Here is a 25,917-nt window from a genome sequence, read left to right on the forward strand (position 1 = left end):
CTGCCCCAAGTGCTAGGATGGCAGGTATGAGCCACAGTGCTCAGCCCATTACCAAGATGTAATCTAAGTAATACCCACTTCTGATAACTTTGAAAAGTCAAATTGGCATCTTTTCAATGAACTTTTTCTGTTTTAGCTTGGTGATATTACCTAATGTGTATTTTTAAATGGACTTTGTTTTTGATTTATAGAAAAGTTGCAGTAATAGAATTGCTATCTATTTTTCACCCAGTCTCGCAGATTTTAATATCTTATGTAACCATGGTCACTTTGTCAAAGCTAACATTAACATTGGTACGTTGTATAAATTCCAGGCTTTATTCAGGTTTTACTAGTTTTTCCACTAATCTCTCTCTTCTTTTTGGGGATCCAATCCAGGATGCCACATTGCATTTAGACTAATGTCTGGTAGTTCACTTTGCATTTTCCTTTTTCAGTTCTCGATGAAGCAGATAGAATCTTGGATATGGGCTTTGCTGATACCATGAATGCTATCATTGAAAATCTCCCCAGGAAACGTCAGACTTTACTATTCTCAGCAACTCAAACCAAATCTGTAAAGGACCTCGCACGCTTGAGTTTGAAAGACCCTGAGTATGTGTGGGTTCATGAAAAAGCAAAATATAGGTAGGTGCTCTTTAATTTAATCAATTTTTTTTTTTTGTTTTTTTGTTTAAGGATTTGATATTTTACATTTCTATTCTCTGAGAAATAAGACACTATGTTTTTATTGGATGTACAAAACAGTAAATATATCAGTTAAAACTCCTCAAATTCTAAATATACTTTTAAAGGTAAGAATAATGCAGGATTTCCCAAAATGTGTCTAGGAAATATTTTTCTGTGAGATGTTAACAGATATTTTACCATTACCAACTACCTTTCCATAATGAGAGGAGAGGGAATGAGATAAACAGCAAATGCTGAATCAAAGTGAAACAGTTTACTTTTTTTTTTTTTTTTTGAGACAGTCTCACTATGTCAACCCTCTGTAGAGAACTGTGACATCATAGCTCACAGCAACCTTAAACTCTTGGGCTTAAGCAATTTTCTTGCCTTAGCCTCCCAAGTAGCTGGGACTATAGGCACCCATCACAATGCTCGCCTATTTTTTTTGTTGCTATTGTCATTGTTGTTAAGCTGGCCCAGGCCGGGCTTGAACCCACCAGCCTTGGTGTATGTGGCTGGTGCTGTACTCACCGAGTTAACGGGTACCGAGCTGAAACAGTTTACTTTGATTTCTCAGAACCTTTAATGTTTTCATAGATACCGTGATTGCCCAAGGCAGTGGGAGGTGGAATACAGCTTGCTACACTTACCAAAATTGTTTGGGTATGGAATCATTCTCTTCAGTAGGATTATGCAGTACTAATGTGCACTGGAACACATTTTTATCAAATATGTTAGTATTTAGGAACTGAATTTTTTGTTTAAAATTCTAGCAATGTTATTTGTCTTGGTTTCACTAAAAACTGGGGAGTGTAAAGGTGTATGTTGTTATGCAAGTGGTTGAGGGAATGTTTAAATTGTATTTTGATCACAACAGTTGGAAGTATGTATATTTGATATGAATCACTGCATATTTCTAAAAGAAATGTCTGCCAGTGATTGTAAGCTGGATTCTGTTGGGAAGGTATCAGTATGGACTCAACTCTACTGTTTATATCCTTTTTTTTTTCTCTTGAGACACAGTCTTACTTTGTCACCCTCAGTGGTGTGCTGTGGTGTCATAGGTCCCAACAACCTCAAACTCTTGGGCTCAAGCGATTCTTGTGCCTCTGCCTCTGGAGTAGCTGGGACTCCAGGTGCTGCCACAGTGCCCAGCTATTTTTAGAGATGAGGTCTTGCTCTTGCTCAGGCTGGTCTCGAACCCGTAAGCTCGGGCAGTTCACCTGCCTCAGCCTCCCAGACTGCTAGGATTATAGGCATGAGCCACCGTGCCCAGCCTACTGTTCATATCTTGAGACTATCATTTCTTCTTGCTATGAAGTGTTAGTCTAAATAGATTTGGAAAATGAATTGTTATCCTGATGGAAAATCCTTGCATAGAAATATGGGTATTGAAGCCCACCTGACCCTGAAGCCCAGCTATCTAGGATTAAAAAGCCTGAGGAGAGAGGCTAAGACTTTCTGCTTCTGGTAATCCTAGTGAACAAACTTTGGAGACACTGAATAGCTTGGGCTATCAAGAACTTGGGATAGGAATAGTAAGAGATACTTGAGGTGCAGTTTTTTCCTTGGCTTACTATGGAATAGACTTTGATTTCTTAAAGTTGTGTTGAGATAGTGATTGTAATTTTTGGTAATATAAAGACGGTCTACGTTTTTTTTTTTTCCTTTCTGCTGTTTGCCTCCTGCTTATTTTCAAAATTCATTAGACTTAAACTTTTCAGTTGGATGGTCTGTGAGACTTTTTGTAGATTATGTAAATTAATTATACATATTATCCCTATCCCCAATATCCGTAGACCAGAGTTGGTTATTATTTGTTGATAATAAAGTTTTAGAGAAGACTGAATACAAAGACAAATGATTTTTGAAACCTAGTTACATCCCTTGTAAAAATGTGGCTTTCAGAAAATCTTAGAAGGCAGAAACATAATGACATAATTTACACAACTGCAGGTTATGTGATGATGGCTTGAGTGCTCTGGTTCCAGATCCACAGGAAACACAAAAAAGTAAATGTTGGGGATTTTGTCCAATGGCAGTATTGACTTTTCACCGTTAGGCACCTATCAGTGTGGTTAGTACAACATGAGACATAATAATCAAGAGTTTGTAAAGTGTCAGAATATTTACCCTCAAATTGTGAAGGACCTGAAAATTAAAATTTTGATCTTTCTGAAGTTGTAAGTCAGAGTGTACTTACAGAAAGTATGCCAGTGTTTTCTTTATGTTGCTATATGGAGGCAGTTGGTGCTTCTAATTTTATTTTTGAAAGAATGTGCCTTTGGGCCATGGCAACTTGCTATGTTCCAGTGACTACAAGTTGAATTCTGTGGTGAATTATGAATAATCTCAAATTCAAGAATATGAGCTTATGTTATTAGATATATACCAATTTAGTATTGTATCTCTTAATTTTTTTTTTTTTTTTGAATCAGATTCTCATTTTATTGCCCTTGGTAGAGTTCTGTAGTGTGGTAGCTCACAGCAACCTTAAATTCTTGGGCTCAAGTGATTCTCTTGCCTCAACTTCCCGAGTAGCTGGGACTATAGGTGCCCACCACAATGCTTGGCTATTTTTAGAGATGGGGGTCTTGCTCTTGCTCAGGTTGGTCAAACTCTTGAGCTCAGGCAGTCCACCCACCTCTGCCTCCCAGAGTGTTGAGATGACAGGCGTGAGCCATCTTACCTGGCCTACATCTATTAATTTGAAACATCAGTTATGATGTTTTATCTTTACAAATACTTTTTGCCTTTAAGTCTAGCATATTAATCTACACATAGCAACTTTTTTTTGGTTAGTGTTTGGACAGTGAATTTTTTTCCCCATCCTTTTATTTTCTATGCTGTTTTTGTCCTGTGTTTTCAGATTTGTCTTTGGGAGTGGCATATTGTTTTTATCTAGTATAATAATTGCTTTTGACATTTAATTTACCTACTTATTACTTAGGTCTCTTTACTTTCTATCTTTGTGTTTTCATTATCAAGTATTTTAATTCTGTTTTAAGGCCAGATAAATCACTATATATTTTAAGCCCAATAAATCACTACAATTACTGTTTGAAATATCAATATTTAGATTTACCCAAATATTATTCTTTTTGTATTATTATGCTTCTGAGAATTTTTCTTTTGCTTAAAGAATTTCCTTTGAGTGTATGTCTGTTAGTGAAACATTTTGTTTTGACTTTTATACTTTTTTTTTTTTTCTTGTTTAAAGGCTATCTTGGCAGTTTCTTTCTCTTCAAAGTTATTCTTTCTATTGTACTGTGGGGTCCTTAATGTCTTATAAAGTCATCAGAGAGCTCTCTTGTTCCTTTGACCTTTGAAAGGAAATTGTTTCTCCTGGGAGGCAAATGTCTTAAGTTCAGGTTAGTTTGATATGGCTAGTCTGGTGACTTTGGGGCTGTCCTGTTTCTGATTTACCCTTAGACTTGGGGGAATAGACTTGACCCACAGTGCATAGCCCTTCCCAGGGTCTCGACTGAAGGACTGACCCTGACTGAAGGACTGAGAAATCTACCCAAGCCCTTCTCCCTTGCCAGGCTCTGACCCTCATGACCTCCTGAAATTGCCAGACTCTCCGCTTCGTCCTGTAGTTTCCAAGTTGTTGCTTTTTGTTTGTCCTTGTTTTGGCTGGTATATGCTCAGTCTAGGAGTTGGTCATGAAAAATTTTAAAAATTCACTTTTTCTTTTCTCTGGGATCTGGGAGTGACACGTTTAACCTTAAGGCTACCACTTTTTCTCTCTCCCGTCTTACAGTCAGGAGATGCTTTGAGGGTGGGGGACAGAGGTTAGTTCAGGGGTTGCCTTTAGGGCATTTCCACTTTCTCCTTCAGCACCTCAAGTCTAGGCCGTCTTGGTTACTCTCCAAAGTCTTTAAATCTGTGTGTATGTGTTTTTAAAAATTTATTGCAACTTTTATGGTTGGTGTTCTAGGTCAAAATGTTTCTCTGATACAAGCAGCTTCTATATGGTAGGTACCACAGCTTTTTAATTGTTTAATTTTAGCAGCTGATGGAAATTCCTGCCTAGCTCCATTATTTCATTAAGGTTCACAAAATTATGGTTTTTTAATTCTATCATTTCTTCACTAGCTTGAATATTGTCATAGTAAATAGCTTTCTGGTATGACCTATGTGATTATCTGAGATTCAGTTCTTACAGGAAAGCCAGGATTTGAGAATCAATGCTATATTCTTTTCATCAGCTTTAAGAGGAATGAATTGTTCCCAAGCATTTTCTGAGGGTGAACACTGTTTTTCTTTTTTAAATTTAATTTTTTTAGGTTATCAAAATGAACTCAGATTTAATGGTAATTAATGACAAATTAATAATATTTAAAAGATTTACAGTTCATATCCTTCAGTCAGTAGAAGTCATATTTAATAACTGTCCTGAGTTGTCTGAGTTGTCTAGCAGGAGGTGCTTCAAGTTGTTGCCTAGATCCTCAGACACCCCTCAGAGCCTCTGGGCTCCTTGCTTTCTGGTGTTCTAGGTTTATCTTACGTATTTCCAGCTTTTACACAATCCTTTAGCAGGATATAGTATTTAAAGGCCATATGCTAGGAAGTGCTGGGGGATGGTCATTGTGTTAGGATTTTCACTGGACAGACTCTTTTAAAGAGTTGATAATGATGCTTACAAAGCAATTTGGGATTTGGGAAAGCAAATTTTACTCAGCCTCTTTTTTGTATGTATTTCTTTTCTCTTATGCCAAACATCTTCATTCCTGATGACTTTTATTTGTTCTATTTATCACTCAGTATATCTAAAATAGTTTCAGGATAATGCCAATATTACTAAATAATATGATTACACATAAAAGCTTGATTCATAAACTAAAAAAAGTATGATTTCTGCGTTTTTTCATTAATCTCAATAAAGATGTAACAGATTCTTCTGAAGATAATTCCTTTGTCGTTAAGCTATCGATATAGATATATATTTGGGTTCATTTGTTTTCTTCTTGTAAAACTTAATTTTGTTTTTCTACAAATTCCTTTAGATAAGACCTATTTATTTTTAACGATTTCATTATTTTAGAGAAGTTTTAGGTTCACAGCACAATTGAGAGGACAGTATAGATTTCCCATGTATCACGTCCCCCCTGCCCCTGCACAGGCCCAGCCTCCCCCATCATCTACACTTCTGCTAGAGTAGCAGAGGTGCCACCTTAACGGATCTGCACTGATGCCTCCTTGCCATCCGTAGTCCATGGTATACTTTAGGGTTTGGACAAACCTGTAACATGTGTCTACTATTCTTGTGTAATACAGTGTCTTCACAACCCTAAAAATAATGTGCTCCGCCTAATCATACACATCCATTTTCTCACTTGACTCCTGGCAACCACTTCTCTTTTTTACGTCTTAATCATTTTTGAGAGGTTTAGGGAGGGAGTCCTGGTGAGGGTCTGTAAGAAGGAGAGGAGGCCAGTCTAGGGATTAAGGATAAGCTTTATTTTAAAGAAGCAGAATGGAGTCTGACTCCTTTACTCCCTCCTATGACTCACGTACTTTCAAGGGACTTTTATTAGTGTAGTTGGAATGCGGGAGGGGGTCATGAGAGGTTAGGGAAGGCATTTTTTCCTGCAGAGTGAATGGTGCTGTGTCTGAGACTGATTTCAGAATCACTGCCTTCCACAGAAGGTGTTAATCTCACACCAGGGCCTTATCTGCAGTGTCAGCCAGGACCAGGGTAGGAGATACTGATGTTTCCCAAGAGCATAAGCCGCAAAGCATTCCAGGATTATGGGTTGCTGTAACCATCGTATTTTTTTCTGTGACCTGCTTTCTGTCACTAGCTGTCCTCCCAGGATCGCTACAGTCTTGTTGTCAGGGTCATGAGGATTTACAGGGGTGTGGGGAGGGGTTGCTGTGGTCCTGCAGTTTGGGTTCTGGCGTGCTTTCTCTCTCTAGCTGTTTCTCAAAATGGCTGTACTCTGTCAGTATCATGAGGATTTCTTCACGGTTTTCTTTCCCTGCTGGGCACAGTGACTCATGCCTGTAATCCTAGCACTTAGGGAGGCCAAGCAGGGAGGATCACTTGAGCTCAGGAGTTTGAGACCAGCCTGAACAAGAGCAAGTCCCTTTCTCTACTAAAAATAGAAAAATTAGTGGAGGGTGCCTGTAGTCTCAGCTATGTGGAAGGTTGAGGCAGGAGGATCACTTCAACTCAGGAGTTTGAGGTTGTCGTGAGCTTGGCTGATACCTCCGCACTCTGCACTCTAGCCAGGGTAACAGAATAAGACTCTCTCTCAAAAAAATTTTTTTTTGCTTTCCAAAATGTCATGTATGAATCATACAATATGTTGCCTTATCAGACGACTTTCTCTCATTTAGTAATATGTATTTAAAGTTCTGTCATGTCTTTTCATGGCTCGATAGCATTTTTCTTTTTAGTGCTGAATCTATTCCATTATCTGGATATATAGTAGTTTATTCATTCACCTACTGAAGGACATATTGGTTCCTTCCATGTTTGGCAATTATGAATAAAATTGCAGTAAACATCCGTGTGCAGGTTTTTGTGTGGATATGCTTTTCAAGCTCCTTTGGGTAAATAGCAAGGAGCATAATTGCTGTACCAGATGGTAAAAGTACGTTTGGTTTTGTAGGAAACTGTCAAACTGTCTTTCAAAGTGTTGTACCATTGTGCGTGCCTGCAGCGATGGATGAGAGTTCCTGTTGCTCTTCCGTCCTTGCCGGCATTCGACGTTAGCCCTCTCCTGGATATTGAGCATTCCAGTAAGGGTGTAGCGACGTGTTGTGGTTTCAGTTCACGTTTCTCTGACGACATACGACGGGAGCATCTCTCAGCTGCCCACTTGCCATCAATATGTGCTCCTTGGGGGAGTGTCTGCTAAGAATTTTCTCACCACCCCCACACTTTTTTTTTATGGGGATGTTTCTGTTTATTTTTGAATTTTGGGAACTTTGTGTATTTTGGAGAACAGTCCTTTGTCAGATGTCTCTTGCAAATGTTTTCCCAATTCTGCGGCTTGTCTTTTTATTCTCTTTACACTGCCTATCACAGATCAGAAATTTTCAATGAAGTCCACCTTATCGGTTTTTTATGGATTATGATTTTGGTGTCATATACAAAACCAAGTGACTTCTAGTTTTTAGTTTGTTTCCTGCCCTTTCCCCCCCCAATATAAACGCGAGTGGGCACGTGTATGCTTATATAATGTGTTCACACACCATAGTAAATTTTACCAAATCATATGTGCTATTCTGTTATATGCTTACATTTTAGAGATCCCTCCATAGCAATGTATGAATGTTTTCATTCCTTATTTTTTTTTTTACTATATTGATACAGTTGCATGGATGTGTAATAGTTCATTCTGCAAATACCCTATTGATGGACATTTGAATTGATTTTTCATCTTTTTTTGTTTTGTAAATAATATGTGTGCATATATATATATATATTTTTTTTTTTTTTTTTTTTTGAGACAGAGTCTCACTATGTCCCCTTTGGTAGAGTGTTACGATGCCACAGCTCACAGCAGCCTCAAACTCTTGGGCTTAAGTGATTCTCTGGCCTCAGCCTCCCGAGTAGCTGGAACTATAGGTGTCTGCCACAACACCCAGCTATTTTTTGTTGTTGTTACAGTTGTCATTGTTGTTTGGCAGGCCCAGCCTGGACTTGAATTTGTCAGCCTTGGTGTATGTGGCTGATGCCCTATTCACTGAGTTACAGGTGCCAAGCCTGTGGTTCTTTTTTTATGGAGCAAAGTAGTGTTAGAATGGGATCCTAAAAATGGGTATATTGGTTCAAAGAGTAAATATATATATATTTCTCTGAAACATTTTATAATGAAGTGTCAAATGTGCCCTAAATTGCAGGGCTTTAGCAGTAAACACCTTATACCCATGAAATGGTAGCATCCATTTATTTGCATTTATTTCTCTAACTGTATATCATCTAATTTTTGATGCATTTCAGACTTAAATGCAGATATGTGTACATCTCCCCTATAAATATTTCAGCACATATATCACTAAGGAGTTTTATTTTTTTTTTATTAAATCATAACTGTATACATTGATATGATCATGGGGTATCATACACTCGCTTCATAAACCATTTGACACATTTTTATCACAGTGGTTAACATAGCCTTTCCGGCGTTATCTCAGTTACTGTGCCAAAACATTTACATTCTACATTTACCAAGTTTCGCAAATACCCCTGTAGTATGCACCACAGGTGTGATCCCACCGATCCCCCTCCCTCTACCCAGCCCCCCTTTCCCACTTCCCCCTATTGTTAAGTTGTAGCTGGGTTATAGCTTTCATGTGAGAGTCCCAAATTAGTTTCATAGTAGGGCTGTGTACATTGGGTATTTTTTCTTCCATTCTTGAGATACTTTACTAAGAAGAATATGTTCCAGCTCCATCCATGTAAACATGAAAGAGGTAAAGTCTCCATCTTTCTTTAAGGCTGCATAGTATTCCATGGTATACATATACCACAATTTATTAATCCATTCGTGGATCAGTGGGCACTTGGGCTTTTTCCATGACTTAGCTATTATGAATTGGGCTGCAATAAATATTCTGGTACAAATATCTTTGTTATGTTGTGATTTTTGGTCTTCTGGGTATATGCCCAGCAGAGGAATTACAGGATTGAATGGCAGATCTATTTTTAGATCTCTGAGTGTTCTCCATATATCTTTCCAAAAGGAATGTATTAATTTGCATTCCCACCAGCAGTGCAGAAGTGTTCCCTTTTCTCCGCATCCACGCCAACATCTCTGGTCTTGAGATTTTGTGATATAGGCTAGTCTCAGTGGAGTTAGATGATATCTCAAAGTAGTTTTGATTTGCATTTCTCTGATGATTAAAGATGATGAGCATTTTTTGATATGTCTGAAGGCCGTGCGCCTGTCTTCTTCAGAGAAATTTCTCTTCAAATCCCTTGCCCAGCCTGCGATGGGATCCCTTGTTTTTTTCTTGCTGATGCGTTTGAGTTCTCTGTGGATTCTGGTTATTAAACCTTTGTCAGAGATATACCCTGCAAATATCTTCTCCCATTCTGAGGGCTGTCTGCTTGCTTTGCTTACTGTGTTCTTAGCTGGGCAGAAGCTTTTTAGTTTGATCAAGTCCCAGTAGTGTATTTTTGAAGCTGCTTCAATTGCCCGGGGGGTTCTCCTCATGAAATACTCACCCAGACCAATTTCTTCAAGGGTTTTCCCTGCATTCTCCTCTAGTATTTTTATAGTTTCATGTCTTAAGTTTAAATCTTTAATCCAGTGAGAGTCTATCTTAGTTAATGGTGAAAGGTGTGGGTCCAATTTCAGTCTTCTGCAGGTTGCCAGCCAGTTCACCCAGCACCATTTGTTAAATAGGGAATCTTTTCCCCACTGAATGTTTTTAATTGGCTTGTCAAAAATCAAATAGCGGTAAGTAGCTGGATTCATCTCTTGGTTCTCTATTCTGTTCCCGATATCTACTTCTCTGTTTTTGTGCCAATACCATGCTGTTTTGATCACTATCGATTTGTAGTAAAGTCTGAGGTCTGGTAGTGTGATTCCTCCTGTTTTGTTTTCATTTCTGAGTAATGTCTTGGCTATTCGAGGTTTTTTCTGATTCCATATAAAACGAAGTAATGTTTTTTCAAGATCTTTAAAATATGACAGTGGAGCTTTAATAGGGAGTGCGTTGAAATTATATATTGCTTTGGGTAGTATGGACATTTTGATAATGTTGATTCTTCCCAGCCATGAGCATGGTATGTTTTTCCATTTGTTAACATTTTCAGCTATTTCTTTTCTTAGAGTTTCATAGTTCTCTTTATAGAGATCTTTCACGTCTTTTGTTAGGTAAATTCCCAAATATTTCATCTTCTTTGGTACTACTGTGAATGGGATAGAGTCCTTAACTGCTTTTTCAACTTGACTGTTGTTGGTGTATATAAAGGCTACCGATTTATGGATGTTGATTTTGTAACCTGAGACGCTGCTGTATTCCTTGATCACTTCTAGGAGTTTTGTAGTAGAGTCCCTAGTGTTTTCCAGATACACAATCATATCATCTGCGAAGAGCGAAAATTTGATCTCTTCTGACCCTATATGGATACCCTTGATCGCCTTTTCTTCCCTAATTGCGTTGGCTAAAAGTTCCATTACAATGTTGAAAAGCAATGGAGACAATGGGCAGCCGTGTCTGGTTCCTGATCTGAGTGGAAATGATTCCAATTTAACTCCATTCAATATGATATTGGCTGTGGGTTTTCTGTAGATAGCCTCTATCAGTTTAAGAAAAGTCCCTTCTAGACCAATTTTCTTGAGTGTTCTGATCATGAAGCGATGCTGGATATTATCAAAAGCTTTTTCTGCATCAATTGAGAGAATCATATGGTCTTTGTTTTTTAATTTGTTTATGTGCTGAATTACATTTATAGATTTACGTATATTGAACCAGCCTTGAGACCCTGGGATAAAACCAACTTGGTCATGATGTATAATTTGTTTGATGTGTTGCTGGATTCTGTTTGTTAGGATCTTGTTGAATATTTTTGCATCTATATTCATTAGTGATACTGGTCTATAATTTTCTTTCCTTGTTGGGTCTTTTCCTGGTTTGGGGATCAGGGTGATGTTTGCTTCATAGAACGTGTTGGGTAGTCTTCCTTCTTTTTCTACATTTTGGAACAGGTTGAGTAATATAGGTACTAATTCCTCTTTAAAGGTTTGGTAGAATTCTGACGTGAAACCATCTGGTCCTGGGCTTTTCTTTTTAGGGAGGTTTTGTATAGTTGATGCTATTTCTGAACTTGATATGGGTCTGTTCATCATTTCTACTTGATTCTGGTTAAGTCTTGGAAGGTGGCGTGCTTCCAAGTATCGGTCTATTTCCTTCAGATTTTCATATTTCTGAGAATAAAGTTTCTTGTAATACTCATTAAGGATTTTTTGGATTTCTGATGAGTCTCTGGTTATTTCGTCTTTGTTGTTTCTGATTGATGATATTAGGGATTTTACTCTTTTTTTCCTGATTAGGTTGGCCAGAGGTTTATCTATTTTATTGACCTTTTCAAAAAACCAGCTTTTTGATTTATTGATCTGTTGTATTATTCTTTTGTTTTCAATTTCATTTAATTCTGCTCTAAGTTTGGTTATTTCTTTTCTTCTTCTGGGTTTGGGGTTGGAATGTTCTTCCTTTTCCAGTTGCGTGAGATGTCCCATTAAGTTGTTAACTTCCTCTCTTTCCGTTCTCTTGAGGAAGGCTTGCAGTGCTATAAATTTCCCTCTTAGAACTGCCTTTGCAGTGTCCCATAGGTTCTGATAGTTTGTGTCTTCATTGTCGTTTTGTTCCATAAAATTGGCGATTTCTTTCTTAATCTCATCTCTGACCCAGCTATCATTCAGCATAAGGTTATTTAACTTCCATGTTTTTGTATGGGTATGCAGATTCCTGTTGTTACTCAATTCAAGTTTTATTCCATGATGGTCCGAGAAGATGCATGGAATAATTTCTATTCCTTTAAATTTACTGAGGTTAGACTTGTGACCTAAAATGTGGTCAATTTTGGAGTAAGTTCCGTGGGCTGATGAGAAGTATGTGTATTCAGTTTTGTTGGGATGAAATGTTCTGTAGATGTCTGCTAAATCTAAATATTGGATGGTTAGGTTTAAATCTAAGATTTCTTTGCTCAGCTTCTTTCTGGAGGATCGATCCAACACTGCCAAGGGAGTGTTGAAATCTCCGATTATGGAGCTGGAGGAAATCAAGTTACTCATATCTGTTAGAGTTTCTCTTATAAATTGAGGTGCATTCTGGTTGGGTGCATAGATATTAATAATTGAGATCTCATCATATTGAGTATTACCCTTAACAAATATGAAGTGACCATTCTTATCCTTCCTTACTTTTGATGGTTTAAAGCCTACTGTATCTGCAAATAAAATTGCAACACCTGCTTTTTTCTGATTACCATTTGCCTGAAATATGGATGACCATCCTTTCACCCTGAGTCTGTATTTGTCTTTTAAGTTGAGATGTGACTCTTGTATGCAACAAATATCTGGCTTGAGTTTTTGTATCCAGTGAGCTAACCTATGCCTCTTTAGAGGACAGTTTAAGCCATTCACATTGATGGAGAGTATTGATAAGTCTGGTGGAATTTTGGGTATCGAGTTTTTCAAAGGTCCAGTGGACATTTTTAATCCTTTCGCCAGTGTGGAAGTTGGAGTTTGATCCGAAGTTTCTGAGTGAGTTTACTTTTGTGGTATAGGATTGGGTTGGTCATTGTGGAGGATAGGTCTGAGAATATCCTGAAGAGCTGGTTTACTTATGGCAAATTTTTTCAACATATGAATGTCATTGAAGTATTTAATTTCTCCATCATAGATGAAACTCAGTTTAGCTGGATTCAAGATCCTGGGTTGAAAGTTTTTTTGCTTTAGGAGATTAAAAGTTGATGACCAGCCTCTTGTAGGTTGAAAAGTTTCAGCAGAGAGATCTGCAGTTATTCTAATATTCTTACCTTTGTATGTTATAGTTTTCTTTCGCCGGGCTGCTTTGAGAATCTTCTCTTTCATGTTAACTTTAGTGAAGCTAATTATGATATGTCTGGGGGATGACTTATTGGGGTTGAATCGTGCTGGGGTTCTGAAGCTGTCTGCTATCTGAATTTCAGATTCTCTAGGCATGTCTGGAAAATTTTCTTTCATAATTTCATGCAGAAGGGCCTCTGTGCCCTTGGAGGCCACTTCATCGTTCTCAGAAATTCCTATAATCCTTATGTTGCTTTTTTTCGAATTATCTGAGAGTTCTCTGAGTGAGTGATCCGTTTTTGCTCTCCATTTCTCTTCCTCTTTGAGAGATTGGGAGCGTTCGAAGACTTTATCTTCAATGTCAGAAATCCTTTCTTCTGCTTGCTCCATTCTGTTACTGAGGGATTCTACTGTATTTTTCATATCTTTGAGGGCTGTAAGTTCTTGCTTCAGTGTGTCTAAGTCTTTGGTGGTTTTGTCTTTAAATTCGTTAAATTCTTGAGAGAATTTTTGAATTTCTCCTCGGATTCCTAATTCCATTTTATTAATCTTGTCTGCCATCCAAATTCTGAATTCGATTTCTGACATCTCAGCCAGATGTTTATGAATGGGATCTTCAATCACATCTGCCGTATCTTTTCTTGGGGGGGTTGATCTATTCTGGTTATTCATGTTACCAGAGTTTTTCCGCTGATTCCGCCCCATGGTTATTTTACTCCCTTTGGTTTTTCCCCTGGGGTTTTATCGAGGGCCCGTACAGTGTTGTGGCCTGAGAAACTGGGGTCCTGTCTGGTGTGGTGGAGCAAAGTGGTTCTGTCTTGTTTTCAGCTGGTTTCTGTTCGATCCTCTTGCAACTTCTACTCTGGCTTGAAGTCTCAGCTTTTGTTTGCTTCCTTGTGATCGCAGCTCTCCTCAGCGGGGTTGATGTGCGTTCTTCAACTTTCTCGCTTGGTGTTGCTGGAATCCATCAGGTTATTTGCTAAATTTTCGTCCCCTAACTCTCCTTCAGGACAGGAGCCTCTATGGAAAGCTGGCTTCAGTCCGCCATCTTCCCATCATCCTCACTAAGGAGTTTTAGTATTTGTACGGATTTTATTTTTTGGTATAAAACATATACAATGAAATACACAAATTTTAAGTATTCTTATGAGTCCTGATGAATGTGTGTCTCTGTAACCTAAGCTCTAATACGGTGTAGAGCATAATCCCAGCACAGCGAGCTGTCCAGGCCCCTTTTTAGTTGATCCTTGACCCTCCCTGCATTTTCAGAGATTATCACTGTTTACAAATTAGATTTTTTGACATGCAATCTACAAGAGATTTTGAATGTATTTTAAAATCTTGTTTTTAATTCAGTTCCTAAGGATAATATGCACTGATACCAGTTCCTAGTCTATTCTTTTTTGAGACAGTTTCATTTTGTCACCCTTGGTAGAGTGCCATGGTGTCATATCTCACTGCAACCTCAAACTCTTGGGCTCAAGCAATTCTCTTGCTCAGCCGTCTGAGTAGCTGGCACCACAGGTGCCAGCCACAATGCCTGGCTATTTTTAGAGATGGGGATCTCACTCTTGCTTAGGCTGGTCTCGAACCTGTGAGCTGAAGCAGTCCACCTGCCTTGACCTCCCAGAGTGCTAGGATTACAAGCTTGAGCCACCAGGCCTGGCCTCCTACCCTATTCTTCAAAGCAGTTGGAGAACACTTTTACTGGAATAACCATCAGAGCTGTTGTACTAGGTATGGCAATTAAGTTTGTGAACTCAAGGGTGGACTGGGTGTAGGTGCTTAGCTTCCTACGGGGAATACTGTGAAAGTGACCATAGTGATATTCAGCAATGAAGTGTGTAGCACCTTTTTTTCTAGGATGAGTTTGAGAACTTAATTGTCCAGCTGTCTGTGTGTATAGGAAATTTGTTTGAGATGTCCCACTGTTAAAACTTGTTTTCTTTTTTGGTCTGGATTTCAAAGTTACCAACATGATATATTTTTTGATGTTTCTCCTCCCCTTCATTCCACAAGCACCCCTGCCACTTTGGAGCAGAACTACGTGGTGTGTGAGCTGCAACAGAAGGTCAGTGTGCTGTTCTCCTTTTTGAGAAGCCATCTGAAGAAGAAGAGTATTGTATTTTTCTCCAGTTGCAAAGAGGTATCAATTTTTTTTTTTTAAATTCCTGAACTTATTCCTGTTAAATTATCTCTTTTGAAATACCAACTTTCAGTTAGACAAATAATTGTAAGAGAAATACAGTGCCAGGTGTAATGAGGGGTCTGTAGTGTGTATTGTAAAGGAATCAGTGGATGACACTTTGAGCGTGATGAGAGCAAAAACTTATTTTTTCATTATTGTTTGGTAGGTTCTAATAATACTGGACACATAGTAGCTGTCAATAATATTAGTAGAATGAGTAACTGTTAGTTAAAGAGAGGTCTTTATAATCTGACACTTACTCTCTGTAGATGTAGAACTGAATGCACCATTTATTCCCACGCCTCCTGTCCTTGTCTGTGCTGATCTGTCTGGTGTGCCCGCCCTGTGTCCTTGACCCTAACTCTGGGGAAATACTTAATGTTCTTGAAGGCGAAGGTCAGTCGTTAACACCTGAAAGTCCCTTTTTGATGTTTCCTTTTTTAAGTCTCTGTTGCGTCCTTCTCTCTCCTTCATCAGTGTTCTATTTTTATCTTTGTTTAGTTAATAAGTACTTCTTGAAAACCAGCCCTGTGGTGGAATGAGGAGCTCAGAGATGCATAAGAGCACTTGGTCACCTCCTCTAAGAAGGGTCCATGGTCTTTGTGGGTACACGTGTGCCACCTATCCAGGGTATTTCAGGTTCCTAGTGATGTACAGATCAATTCTAGACCTAGCAGCTTTTGCAGTAGCTTAGCTTGATAAACAGGTGAGCTTCTCCTCTTCAGCTTATGGGAAGGTAAGTGGTGATCTGTTTTTTTTTTTTTTTTTTTTCTTATTTTTTGAGACAGAGCCTCAAGCTGTTGCCCTGGGTAGAGTTCTGTGGCGTCACTGCTCACAGCAACCTCCTGATTCCTGGGCTTAAGCAATTCTCTTGCCTCAGTCTCCCAAGTAGCTGGGACTACAGGCACCTGCTACAACGCCCGGCTATCTTTTGGTTGTAGTTGTCATTGTTGTTTGGCAGGCCCGGGCTAGATTCGAACCCCCCAGCTCTGGTGTATGTGGCTGGAGCCTTGGCCGCTTGAGCTACAGGCGTCGAGCCAATCTGTTTCTATTGTCTACTGAACTCAATCATTTTGCCAAGCAATTAATTAATTTTTCTTTTAGAGTGAGGGTCTTGCTGTGTTTGCCAGGCTAGAGTAAGTGGTGCACTGATAGCTCAGTGTAACCTCAAACTTCTGGGCTCAGGTGGTCTCCCACCTCAGCCTCACATATAAAGAATGACTTCAGTTATTATAGGACCTATTTTAGATTTTCAAAAACATCTCCCAAAGCAGGATTGGTTCTTGGTATTTAAGTACTAGGAAACAAGTTTGAGTTCTGTTTGAAGTTTCTACTCTGTAATGAATAATCCACTGTTTTCCTTACCATGGTAGATGAAGCGTCCTTGCTTGTGTCTGCGACCAGTCCTTCCGGTGTTTTCCAGGCTCTGTCCTCTCACTTGTACAAATGAGACTGCAAATATCTACTTTCGCTCTTGCATTTGTTTTCTCATCATTCTTTAATATTGCCCATATTAGGAATAAAAGTCCCATGTCCCTTTCCAGCCAGTGCCTCTTTGGTCTTCTTTATAGCAAACTCTTGTAAAGACATATGTCTGCGAGCTGGGTCACTTGCTCGTCTGTGCTCTCTCCTTAGCCTGCCACTGAATCAGCTGTTATTAAGAGATACAGCTTTCCAGAGTCAGTGCTTAGTTATTGGTCCTTATTTTATTTGACCTCTCCAGAGCATTTGATACAGCTAAACATTCCCTTCCTCTTGAACAAGAATCTTCTTTAGATGCTGTGACTCCACACATTAATCTCCCTCCCCCCGCTTCTTTCTGACTGCTCTGTTTCAATACCCTGTGCTGGTTCTCTGCTGGACCACAGCAACTGGGAGTCCTCGGAGCTCTGCTCTGCCCTTTTCCCATTTGCGCTCTCTTTCTAGGTAACCTCGTTAGTTTCATGGCTTAAATTCATCTCTATGCTAACTGCCAAATATACATCTCAAGCCCTCAATTCTTTACTGGGGACTTGTGTATCCACTTGACTATTAGATATTTTCAATTGTGCATCCAGAATGCATTTCAAACTTAACATGGGAAAAGCAATTTAAGAGTTCTTATCCCTAGATCTGCTTCTTCCAACTTTTCTTCCTTTCAAATGGCTGACTTCTCAGTTCCTGTCCTTAACCTGCATTCTGTCTGGTAACTCACTGGCTGTCACTTCTAATCACCTGCCATGCTGCAGTGTAGTCAGAACCAGGCTTAATTTTCCCTCAGCCTCCTAATTGGTCTCCATTCCCTCTCTTTCTTTCTAGTAGTTTTTCCACGGTATAGCCAGAGTGAACTTTGGAAAGCAGAAACTGGAATAAAGCACTATCTTGATTAAAACCCAAAACCCGGCAGAGACTTTTTCTGTTTAAAGTCCATGCTTAGAACCTACATGGCTTTATTTCACATGTCTACCCCAGCTAGTTTGTTAAAGAGCAGGAATTCGAGGCCTATCTTGATTCAAGAGATGCAGATTGTGGCACGTTTGAATGAACTCAGTATACACCTCCCGAGTGTCCACCTTGCTTCTTCTGAGATCGACTTGCCTAAGAGTGCATCTGTGGTCTGCCGGTTCTCCTTTCCCATCACCCCTTTCACGGCAGCCACTAGAGATCTTTACAGAAGAAAGGCCTAAGTCCATCCATCCCAAATCATCCTGATACGTTGCCCAGAATTGGAACCTCCCTGGTACTAGGATGTTGCTGTTGAGAAAGTGAATGACTGTAATGACTGGGTAATAAGTCATTTTGCAATTCTCTTGGTTTTCCCTTCTCTTCAACAAAATTGAAGAGACACTTTAATGGAGTTAGTGGATCACCACAAATTGTTTATAATACATCATGATTTTTGGCATGTTTGTAGGAGCTTTAAGAGTTAAACTTCCTTTGAGTCCATTTTCTGTATTTATGTGAAGAGGTTTTCTTAACACTTGCACAGGGGAAGGGATGTTGCAGTCTGTTTTGGTGTAGCAGTCCTCAGTGTCCATTGGAGTATGTAAGAGAAAACTAAAATGATCAGCCTCATTTCATCTCAGACATTTACAACAATTTTATGTCTAACAGTTTTTCAAATCCTAACATTTCTTGGTTCTGTACTACTAATTTTTGTAGTAATTGCTCAGTCTAAAAAGAAAGTTCATCAGTCTACGGCCACAGGAAATTAAAAGTATATATATCAGTTTTAACTTTTGTTGAAAATTGAGTTGTGATAGAATGATCAGTAAAAAATTTTTAGGCTCCGGGTGGTGCCTATGGCTCAAAGGAGTAGGGTGCTGGCCCCATATACCAGAGGCGGCGGATTCAAACCCAGCCCTGGCCGAAAACTGCAAAAAAAAATTTTTAGGCCCCAAACTTATAATGCAATTCTGTGAGGTCAGAAAATAGGAATACGAATTAGAAGAAGGAGGTGAAGTCTTTCTGTCAGTGTTTGCTTCACACTTTGTACATAGTTGGTAGTGAGTATCAAATTGCTCTGCTATTCAGAATTCATAAGTTTGTGAGAGATAAGTGTTTATATTAGAGCATCAATATTTACCAGAAACTACATTCTTTGCATCTATTCAAATTTGGAAAGACTTTGGGTATCAATGTAAAAATGTAGGAAGAGTATTTGAAAAAAAGCTAAGGAAATAGGTGAACAAAAATATTTGACTAGATTACGTTTCCCTTTCTCTGCTCCATATTTGGAGATTTTTGTATTTGGTAAAATTTGTTTTCCTGGTACATTTTTGCTGTTCATCTTACAGACTTCGCTGCTGCCATCTGAAAGTACCAAACTTACTCTTGTGTTCATAACCAGGTTCAGTATCTCTACCGCGTATTCTGCCGGCTGCGTCCTGGCGTTTCCATCCTTGCCCTCCATGGTCGGCAGCAGCAGATGAGAAGGATGGAGGTCTACAATGAGTTTGTCCGCAAGAGAGCTGCAGTGCTCTTTGCAACTGACATCGCCGCCAGGGGGCTGGGTAAGAGATTTCCTACCATGAAATTTCTGTGATTGCAAGAAACACAGTTTGTCACAAGGTGTGTTTTGGGAAATCTGATAGGCTCAAATAATCGGCCTTTTCTTATTTTGTAAGAGAAAAATAAGTAAATTGGTTAAGGATGTGTTGGTGAAAATTTCTATAATATTTGCATTTTTTTGTGCTTTTACCATTGTTTTGTAATAATTACACTATATAATCCTGAGCAGCCTACAAAATCAAGAGGAGGATTAAAAGTTCAGTAATATGAAAGCAATTCCTGTTTCTTTGAAAACTGGAAAGTTGTTCATAGATATCAAACTCAAGTAACAAAAATCAGCGAAGTCCATCTTTTCACCAACCGTTCTAATGTTTATCTTAAAATCACTACATTTAATGTATTTGGATTTTCAAAAACCATTGGGTTGATGGACAACTTGAGGCTTTGTGAGTGTGGGATGGGGATGAAAGTAATTAGAGAAGAAAACTAGTTTGGACACAAGAACAGAGGATGAGAATTTGAATCTTCACTTTATCTTATTATGCAAGTTTTACACAAAGGGAGTGTTATCTACCTTTGTATACACTTTACCCACCTTTAATCTTTTTTGTAATTCCTTCTCCTGTCCCTCTTGGAGGATTGTAAAGCTTATCTCAGATGACATACCAGTTCATCCACATAATTTTGAACTGAATTTACTCATTTTAAAGGCCAGATTTCTTTTTTTAAAAATTAGAAGATGACATATCACAATGACTAGATTTTAATGTTTTGTCATCTTCCTTTAATATTATTAAATATTAATTGATAAAAGTCCTCTGTGTATCCTTTTCCTGTCCCATTTTACTCCCCTTTTTCCCCAAAGTTACTGTCATATTTGTTGATAGTTCTTTACATCTAGTCTGAAGAATCTGTGATAGAATTCAGCAGGTCCATGAACTTGGATGAGGAAAAAATTGTATTTTCACCATCTTTTAACTGACATTTAGTATTATGACTAAGTAACAAACTAACAGTTTTAGTAGTACCTGTGACTGTCATCACAGTTCAGTAAAAATGTCTTTCATTTTTTCTCATAACCTATGTTTTACTTTATGCATTTAAAGTATTCTTAGGGGTTCATAGCCTTAAGGTAAGGGCATAAAAAGTATCAAGAGCTTCTGTTCTAGTTTTACATTAGTTTTTACAGATATCGGGAAATATTGTTTATATGCGGTACTATTTTGGTATTTTAGTGGTTATCAGATCCACAGCTGAGTAATGTTATTTAATGTGTTGGTAAGAATATACACGACTGGGCGGCGCCTGTGCTCAGTGGGTAGGACACTGGCCCCATATACCGAGGTGGTGGGTTCAAACTCGGCCGTGGTCAAATTGCAACAAAAAAATAGCTGGGCATTCTGGTGGGTGCCTATAGTCCTGGCTACTCAGGAGGCTAGAGAATTGCCTAAGCCCAGGAGTTGGAGGTTGCTGTGAGCTGTGATATCATAGCACTCTACTGAGGACGATAAAGTGAGACTCTGCCTTAAAAAAAAAAAAAAAAAATATATATATATATATAACTATATTATATTGACTGTATTAAGAGTTCAGTAAAAATGTCTTTCATTTTTTCTCATAACCTATGTTTTACTTTATGCATTTAAAGTATTCTTAGGGGTTCATAGCCTTAAGGTAAGGGCATAAAAAGTATCAAGAGCTTCTGTTCTAGTTTATTTCTAATAGAAGTACTTTATGTATAGGTATTCATAAGCACTATATAGTATTGCATGTTTTAAAAGTTTATATAAATTATATCCTGTCTACTAGACTATAACTTGCTTTTGACATCTTTCCATGTTGATGTATAAAGATCCAGTATTACACCTGAGCTGGCAGGTTCGAATCCAGCCCGGGCCCACCAACAATGATGGCTGCAACCAAACAAAAAATAGCTGGGCATTGTGGCAGGTGCCTGTAATCCCAGCTACTTGGGAGGCAGAGGCAGGAGAATTGCTTGAGCCCAGGAATTAGAGGTTGCTACGGGCTGTGATGCCACGGCACTCCACCCAGAGGAACAGCTTGAGCCTCTGTCTCAAAAAAAAAAAAAAAAAAGTCACTGAACATTTAAAAGACACTGTAGAATTGTGTAGAAGAAACATAAATGCATTTGTCCATTTTTGTATTGGGTGCTGTACAAATGGGTTCCACTCAAAAAAAAAAAAAAAAAAAAAAAAAAGATCCAGTATTTGTGTAGAAAGTCCCATAGTGTGAATCTATCCCATTGTATATTCATTTCTGTAATATTGGACATGTAAGTTGTTAGTTTTTCCTATACACAAATGTGCAGTGAATACCCTGGAGCTCTCTTATATAAAAGTTTAAGAACTTCAGAATATACTATTCTGGGTGGTGGCTCAGTGAGTAGGGTGCCGGCTGCATATACTGAGGGTGGCAAGTTCGAAGCCAGCCCTGGCCAAACTGCAACAAAAAAATAGTTGGGCATTGTGGCCGGTACCTATAGTTCTGGTTACTCAGGAGGCTGAGGCAAGAGAATCCCTTAAGCCCAAGAGCTGGAGGTTGCTGTGAGCTCTGATGATACAGCACTCTACAGAGGGCGACATAGTGAGATTCTGTCTCTTTAAAAAAAAAAACTATTCTTTTTGAACTTTATCAGTTTTATTTTTTAATAAATAATACATATATATGGGTAAAAATTAGTTATAGTGAGACATAGCAGACCTTGTTCTACCCTTCTCTCTTTCTAGAAGTAAATACTTAAAACTCCTTTTTTTTGGTATTTTGATTCATATTCCTAAGTAATCTTATGTTACCATTTTTTAAATCTGTTTGGTAATTATCCTGATTATTCCTTTTATAACCTCTCCAAGAATGATCTCTCTTCTGCTACCTCTGTCTTTCCTGTTTTTTTCGTGACTTTTGGTTAAATATTTCATGTTTATGTTGTTTTAATTATAATTGTTTTTTTCTGGAAATAGTGTACTAAGGTTATTACCTGTCTCATACTTCTATGTTTTTGAGTCAATAATTGAGTTAATTGCTATACAATGTGCTTGGTTTTCTGTGTTCCCAGTTCTAAGTTCTCAATACAGTAGATGTCATGTGCCTAGTTCAGTAAAAATTCACAGTTCTGTTTCTTTTTCCTTCAGGACCTCCCTCTGTGGCCTCTGCCTCTGCTCCAACCTAGACTGGTTGCTCTGTAAGCCTAACGCTCACTTCTCCTACTGGGACTTTTCTTTCTAGATTATCTGTTGTGGTTTTCTTGGCTTACTACTTACTAGTTTTTAAAAAAACTCATTCTGCTATCGCTTCTTAAGGGCACATGGAGAGTGAAGGGAGTCCTTAGGAGAGCATGTCTGATAATGGCCCATCTGAGTGATAACTGGGTTGGCAGAATTCCCAGGTGAAATTTTCTTACAAGCTTGCAGGCATTTTCTCTTGCCTCTTAGTAGCCAGTATTTTGTTGAGGTCTGCTTTTCTGATTCTGGATATTCCTAGGATTTTCTTTTTGTCCAGTGTTCTGACATTTTTTGGTACATACTGGAGTTTGAGGTCCTGGCTGTGAAGGCATTCATGCATCTTTAAATCCAGACGTGTCCTGTTCAGTGAACTTTTCTGTGATGATGAAATACTCTATGTCTGCAACTGTTGTATAGTTAGTGGTTCCATGTGGCTATTGAATCCTCAAAATGGGGCTCTAGTGGAACTGAGGAAAGGATGAGTCTTTAATTTTGATTAAACGTGAACAGTTACCATACTGAGTACCATACAGTAGATACTCATGTCTCTCAGTTGCAGAAATTTACCTATGAATTGCTTCTTGATGTTTGGTTAAATATGCAGCATTTACATATTTTGACTATGATTACATAGTCATAATTCTGTTTCTTAAACTTTTTTTTGGTGATTTTCTTGCAGTAAATAACAGTTGGGTCATAAAATCTCCTGCGTCCTCCCCTCATGCACTCTTTCTGGAAGAGCCTGTGACCTTGATCTTCTTGTTTTCCTGTCTTTCTCCTATTGCCTGTCTCTTTGTCCTTGTCTTGTTCTTTCTGGAGGATTTCTTTTGCTTTTCTATTAAAATTCTAACTTTTCAACCATTAAGAATACTTTCTTTCCAGCTGTTGCTTCAAGGTGTTGCTCTTGTGTTCTCTTCTCCACATGGTTTCTGTTTGTTTTTCACCTGTCTTTCACATTTAAGTCTTCTCTCAATTGTCTACATTTAGAGGTCTTATAAATAGCAATGATGGCACTAAAAACCTATTTGAAGTGATTTGTACATAGAAGAGACTCATTGACTAATAGACATCACTGTGAGGGGAGTTGGGCAAAGCTGATGATTTTGTGGAGAACTCAAAATGTAGAGATCTTCAGTATTTAGTCTCCAGAGAAGAAAATCTCACTCTCATGAGAACTAGGCTCGCTGCTCGCTGTCTGGAAGTCCAGCAGGTGCCTCAGCAGCCCGACCTCCTAGGTAGCATGGAGACTGACTTCCTCCGTCCTCCTGTTTTCACTCTGCTGCTGCTGTCCTGGGCTCTAAAGCCTTTCTCCAGAATAAGATTCTTGGTTTTCTTCAGGAGACACAACTGCCTGGGGTAAGGGAGGGACTACAGCCCTTCTGTCTGTAACCTTGCAACGTGCCCTGCTGTGTGAGGTACTTGGTTATTTCAAGTCCCAAGAGGGAGTTGTTCTAAATATCTCTCTTCTGTTTTTCTTGGTTCTTCCTCATACAATCTAGTCAACCTTTTGAATAGATTACATGACTTAGTAACAGTTCTGATGCTTATAACATTATCTTCTAATATCTTAAAAAATTATTTTTGTGCTTAGTCCCTCTCTCTGACAGAAATTGATCCAAAATCCTTGCTGCAAAATCTATAAATGACCAAAGGTAGTTCTGTTAAGGAGCTGAGAGGATTTTCTGGAAATAAAACTGCTGTAGGCAGAAAATACATGTGAAATAATTCTAAGAAGTAGGAGAGGGACAAAGAAAAACATTATTTGCATGAAGGTGGAAATAGCAAGAAAAGTAAACCTCCAATTAAATTTAGAAACTAGTTATATAGTTCACTAGGGCCCAGTAATTATTATTATTATTATTATTTTTAAATCCTCTCATGAAAAGTAGTTCTTTTAGGTTCTTAAATATCAGGGCATTTCATTGTTTGACACAAAGCAATCTGTCTTTTCTGTGTCAGATACGAAGTAATCTTCACATTTGGTCATTAATTTTAGTTCACTGTCAATGTTTATCTCTTGGTTCATGCAATTAACTTTATTTTTAATAGAGTTCACAGATGGTATCTATCAGTTTGATATGCTAGAAAGTCCTAGCGGGCAATATTATAAAATAAAAATAGTGCAGTAGGGCAGACCTTGAACTGATTTCCTAACTTGACATTGATTATTCCCTCTGCATAGATTTCCCAGCTGTGAATTGGGTTCTTCAGTTTGATTGTCCAGAGGATGCCAACACATATATTCACAGAGCAGGCAGGACTGCCAGGTAGGTGCACTGGCCCATTTCTTTGCTTTTGCTGCTGTCTAAATAACAAAGCTTGCTTCCCTCACTGTAAATGAAGAATGGAGGAATTCGGGTAAGTGAATGCCGCTTTGGCATTTTGTAGTGGGGGTTGATAGCAGCTTGTCACCTATTATAAATCATTATGGCTGAGATTTGATTAGTGCTGAGAAACATCCATGACAATTGTTGTTTTAACTTTCCTTTTACTAAACTTTTCATCAAAATTGTTCACTGAATATCATCTCATTGAGTCTTATTGACCTCTCAGATGTAAGACTACAGCAGTGATCTGTTATCCTCAGGGAATACTTTCTGAGGCCCCCAGTGGCTGCCTTAAATCCTCAGGTGGTACTGAGCTCTGTACTACCTGGTTTCTTGTGTTTTTGTTTTCTAAATTTGATAACTGAGAGGGTTACTAAGTGACTAGTGGATGGTGTATCCATAGTGTGGATACCCTGGATGAAGAGAGGATCCATGCAGGGACTGGGTAGGGCAACATGAGGCTTCAGCAGGCCACTCAGAGCACATGCAGTTTAAAACTTGTTTATTATTGAACTTTTTCTGTTTCATATTTTCAGACCTTGGTTGACTATGGGTGACTAAAAAACTGCTGAAAGTGAAATAGCAGATGGGGGGGAGCTATGATTTTATTCAGTCTCTATCTTCGATGAGCAAACCGAGTCTTTGAGCAGTTAATGACTTGTCTAAAGATCTACAGAGGCAGGGTTTGAACCAGGCAGTGTGACTCTCCTAGACAAGATCGTGTGCTCTTTCTGGGCACAGGCTGTGTAAGAAGAGGCCAGGTACTTAGGAATCACGGATTTTTTTTTTTTTTTTTTTTTTATTAAATCATAGCTGTGTACATTAATGTGATCATGGGGCACCATACACTGGTTTTATAGACCGTTTGACACATTTTCATCACCCTGGTTAACATAGCTTTCCTGGCATTTTCTTAGTTATTATGTTAAGACATTTACATTCTACATTTACTAAGTTTCACATATACCCTTGTAAGATGCACTGCAGAT

At 38.5% G+C, this 25,917-nt stretch overlaps 1 protein-coding gene across 1 annotated transcript in view; it reads left to right on the plus strand.

The window, feature by feature from the left end:
• DDX10 (DEAD-box helicase 10) overlaps positions 1–25,917 on the plus strand; it is a 352,575-nt gene that overhangs the window by 23,129 nt on the left and 303,529 nt on the right. The window contains exons 6-9 of the mRNA XM_053594940.1: positions 438–627; positions 15,204–15,330; positions 19,202–19,364; positions 24,784–24,868. Of these exons, the coding sequence (XP_053450915.1) occupies positions 438–627; positions 15,204–15,330; positions 19,202–19,364; positions 24,784–24,868 (565 nt within the window). The remainder of the gene's footprint in view (positions 1–437; positions 628–15,203; positions 15,331–19,201; positions 19,365–24,783; positions 24,869–25,917) is intronic.

This window comes from Nycticebus coucang, chromosome 6 (genome assembly GCF_027406575.1).
Source record: "Nycticebus coucang isolate mNycCou1 chromosome 6, mNycCou1.pri, whole genome shotgun sequence".
NCBI lineage: Eukaryota > Metazoa > Chordata > Mammalia > Primates > Lorisidae > Nycticebus > Nycticebus coucang.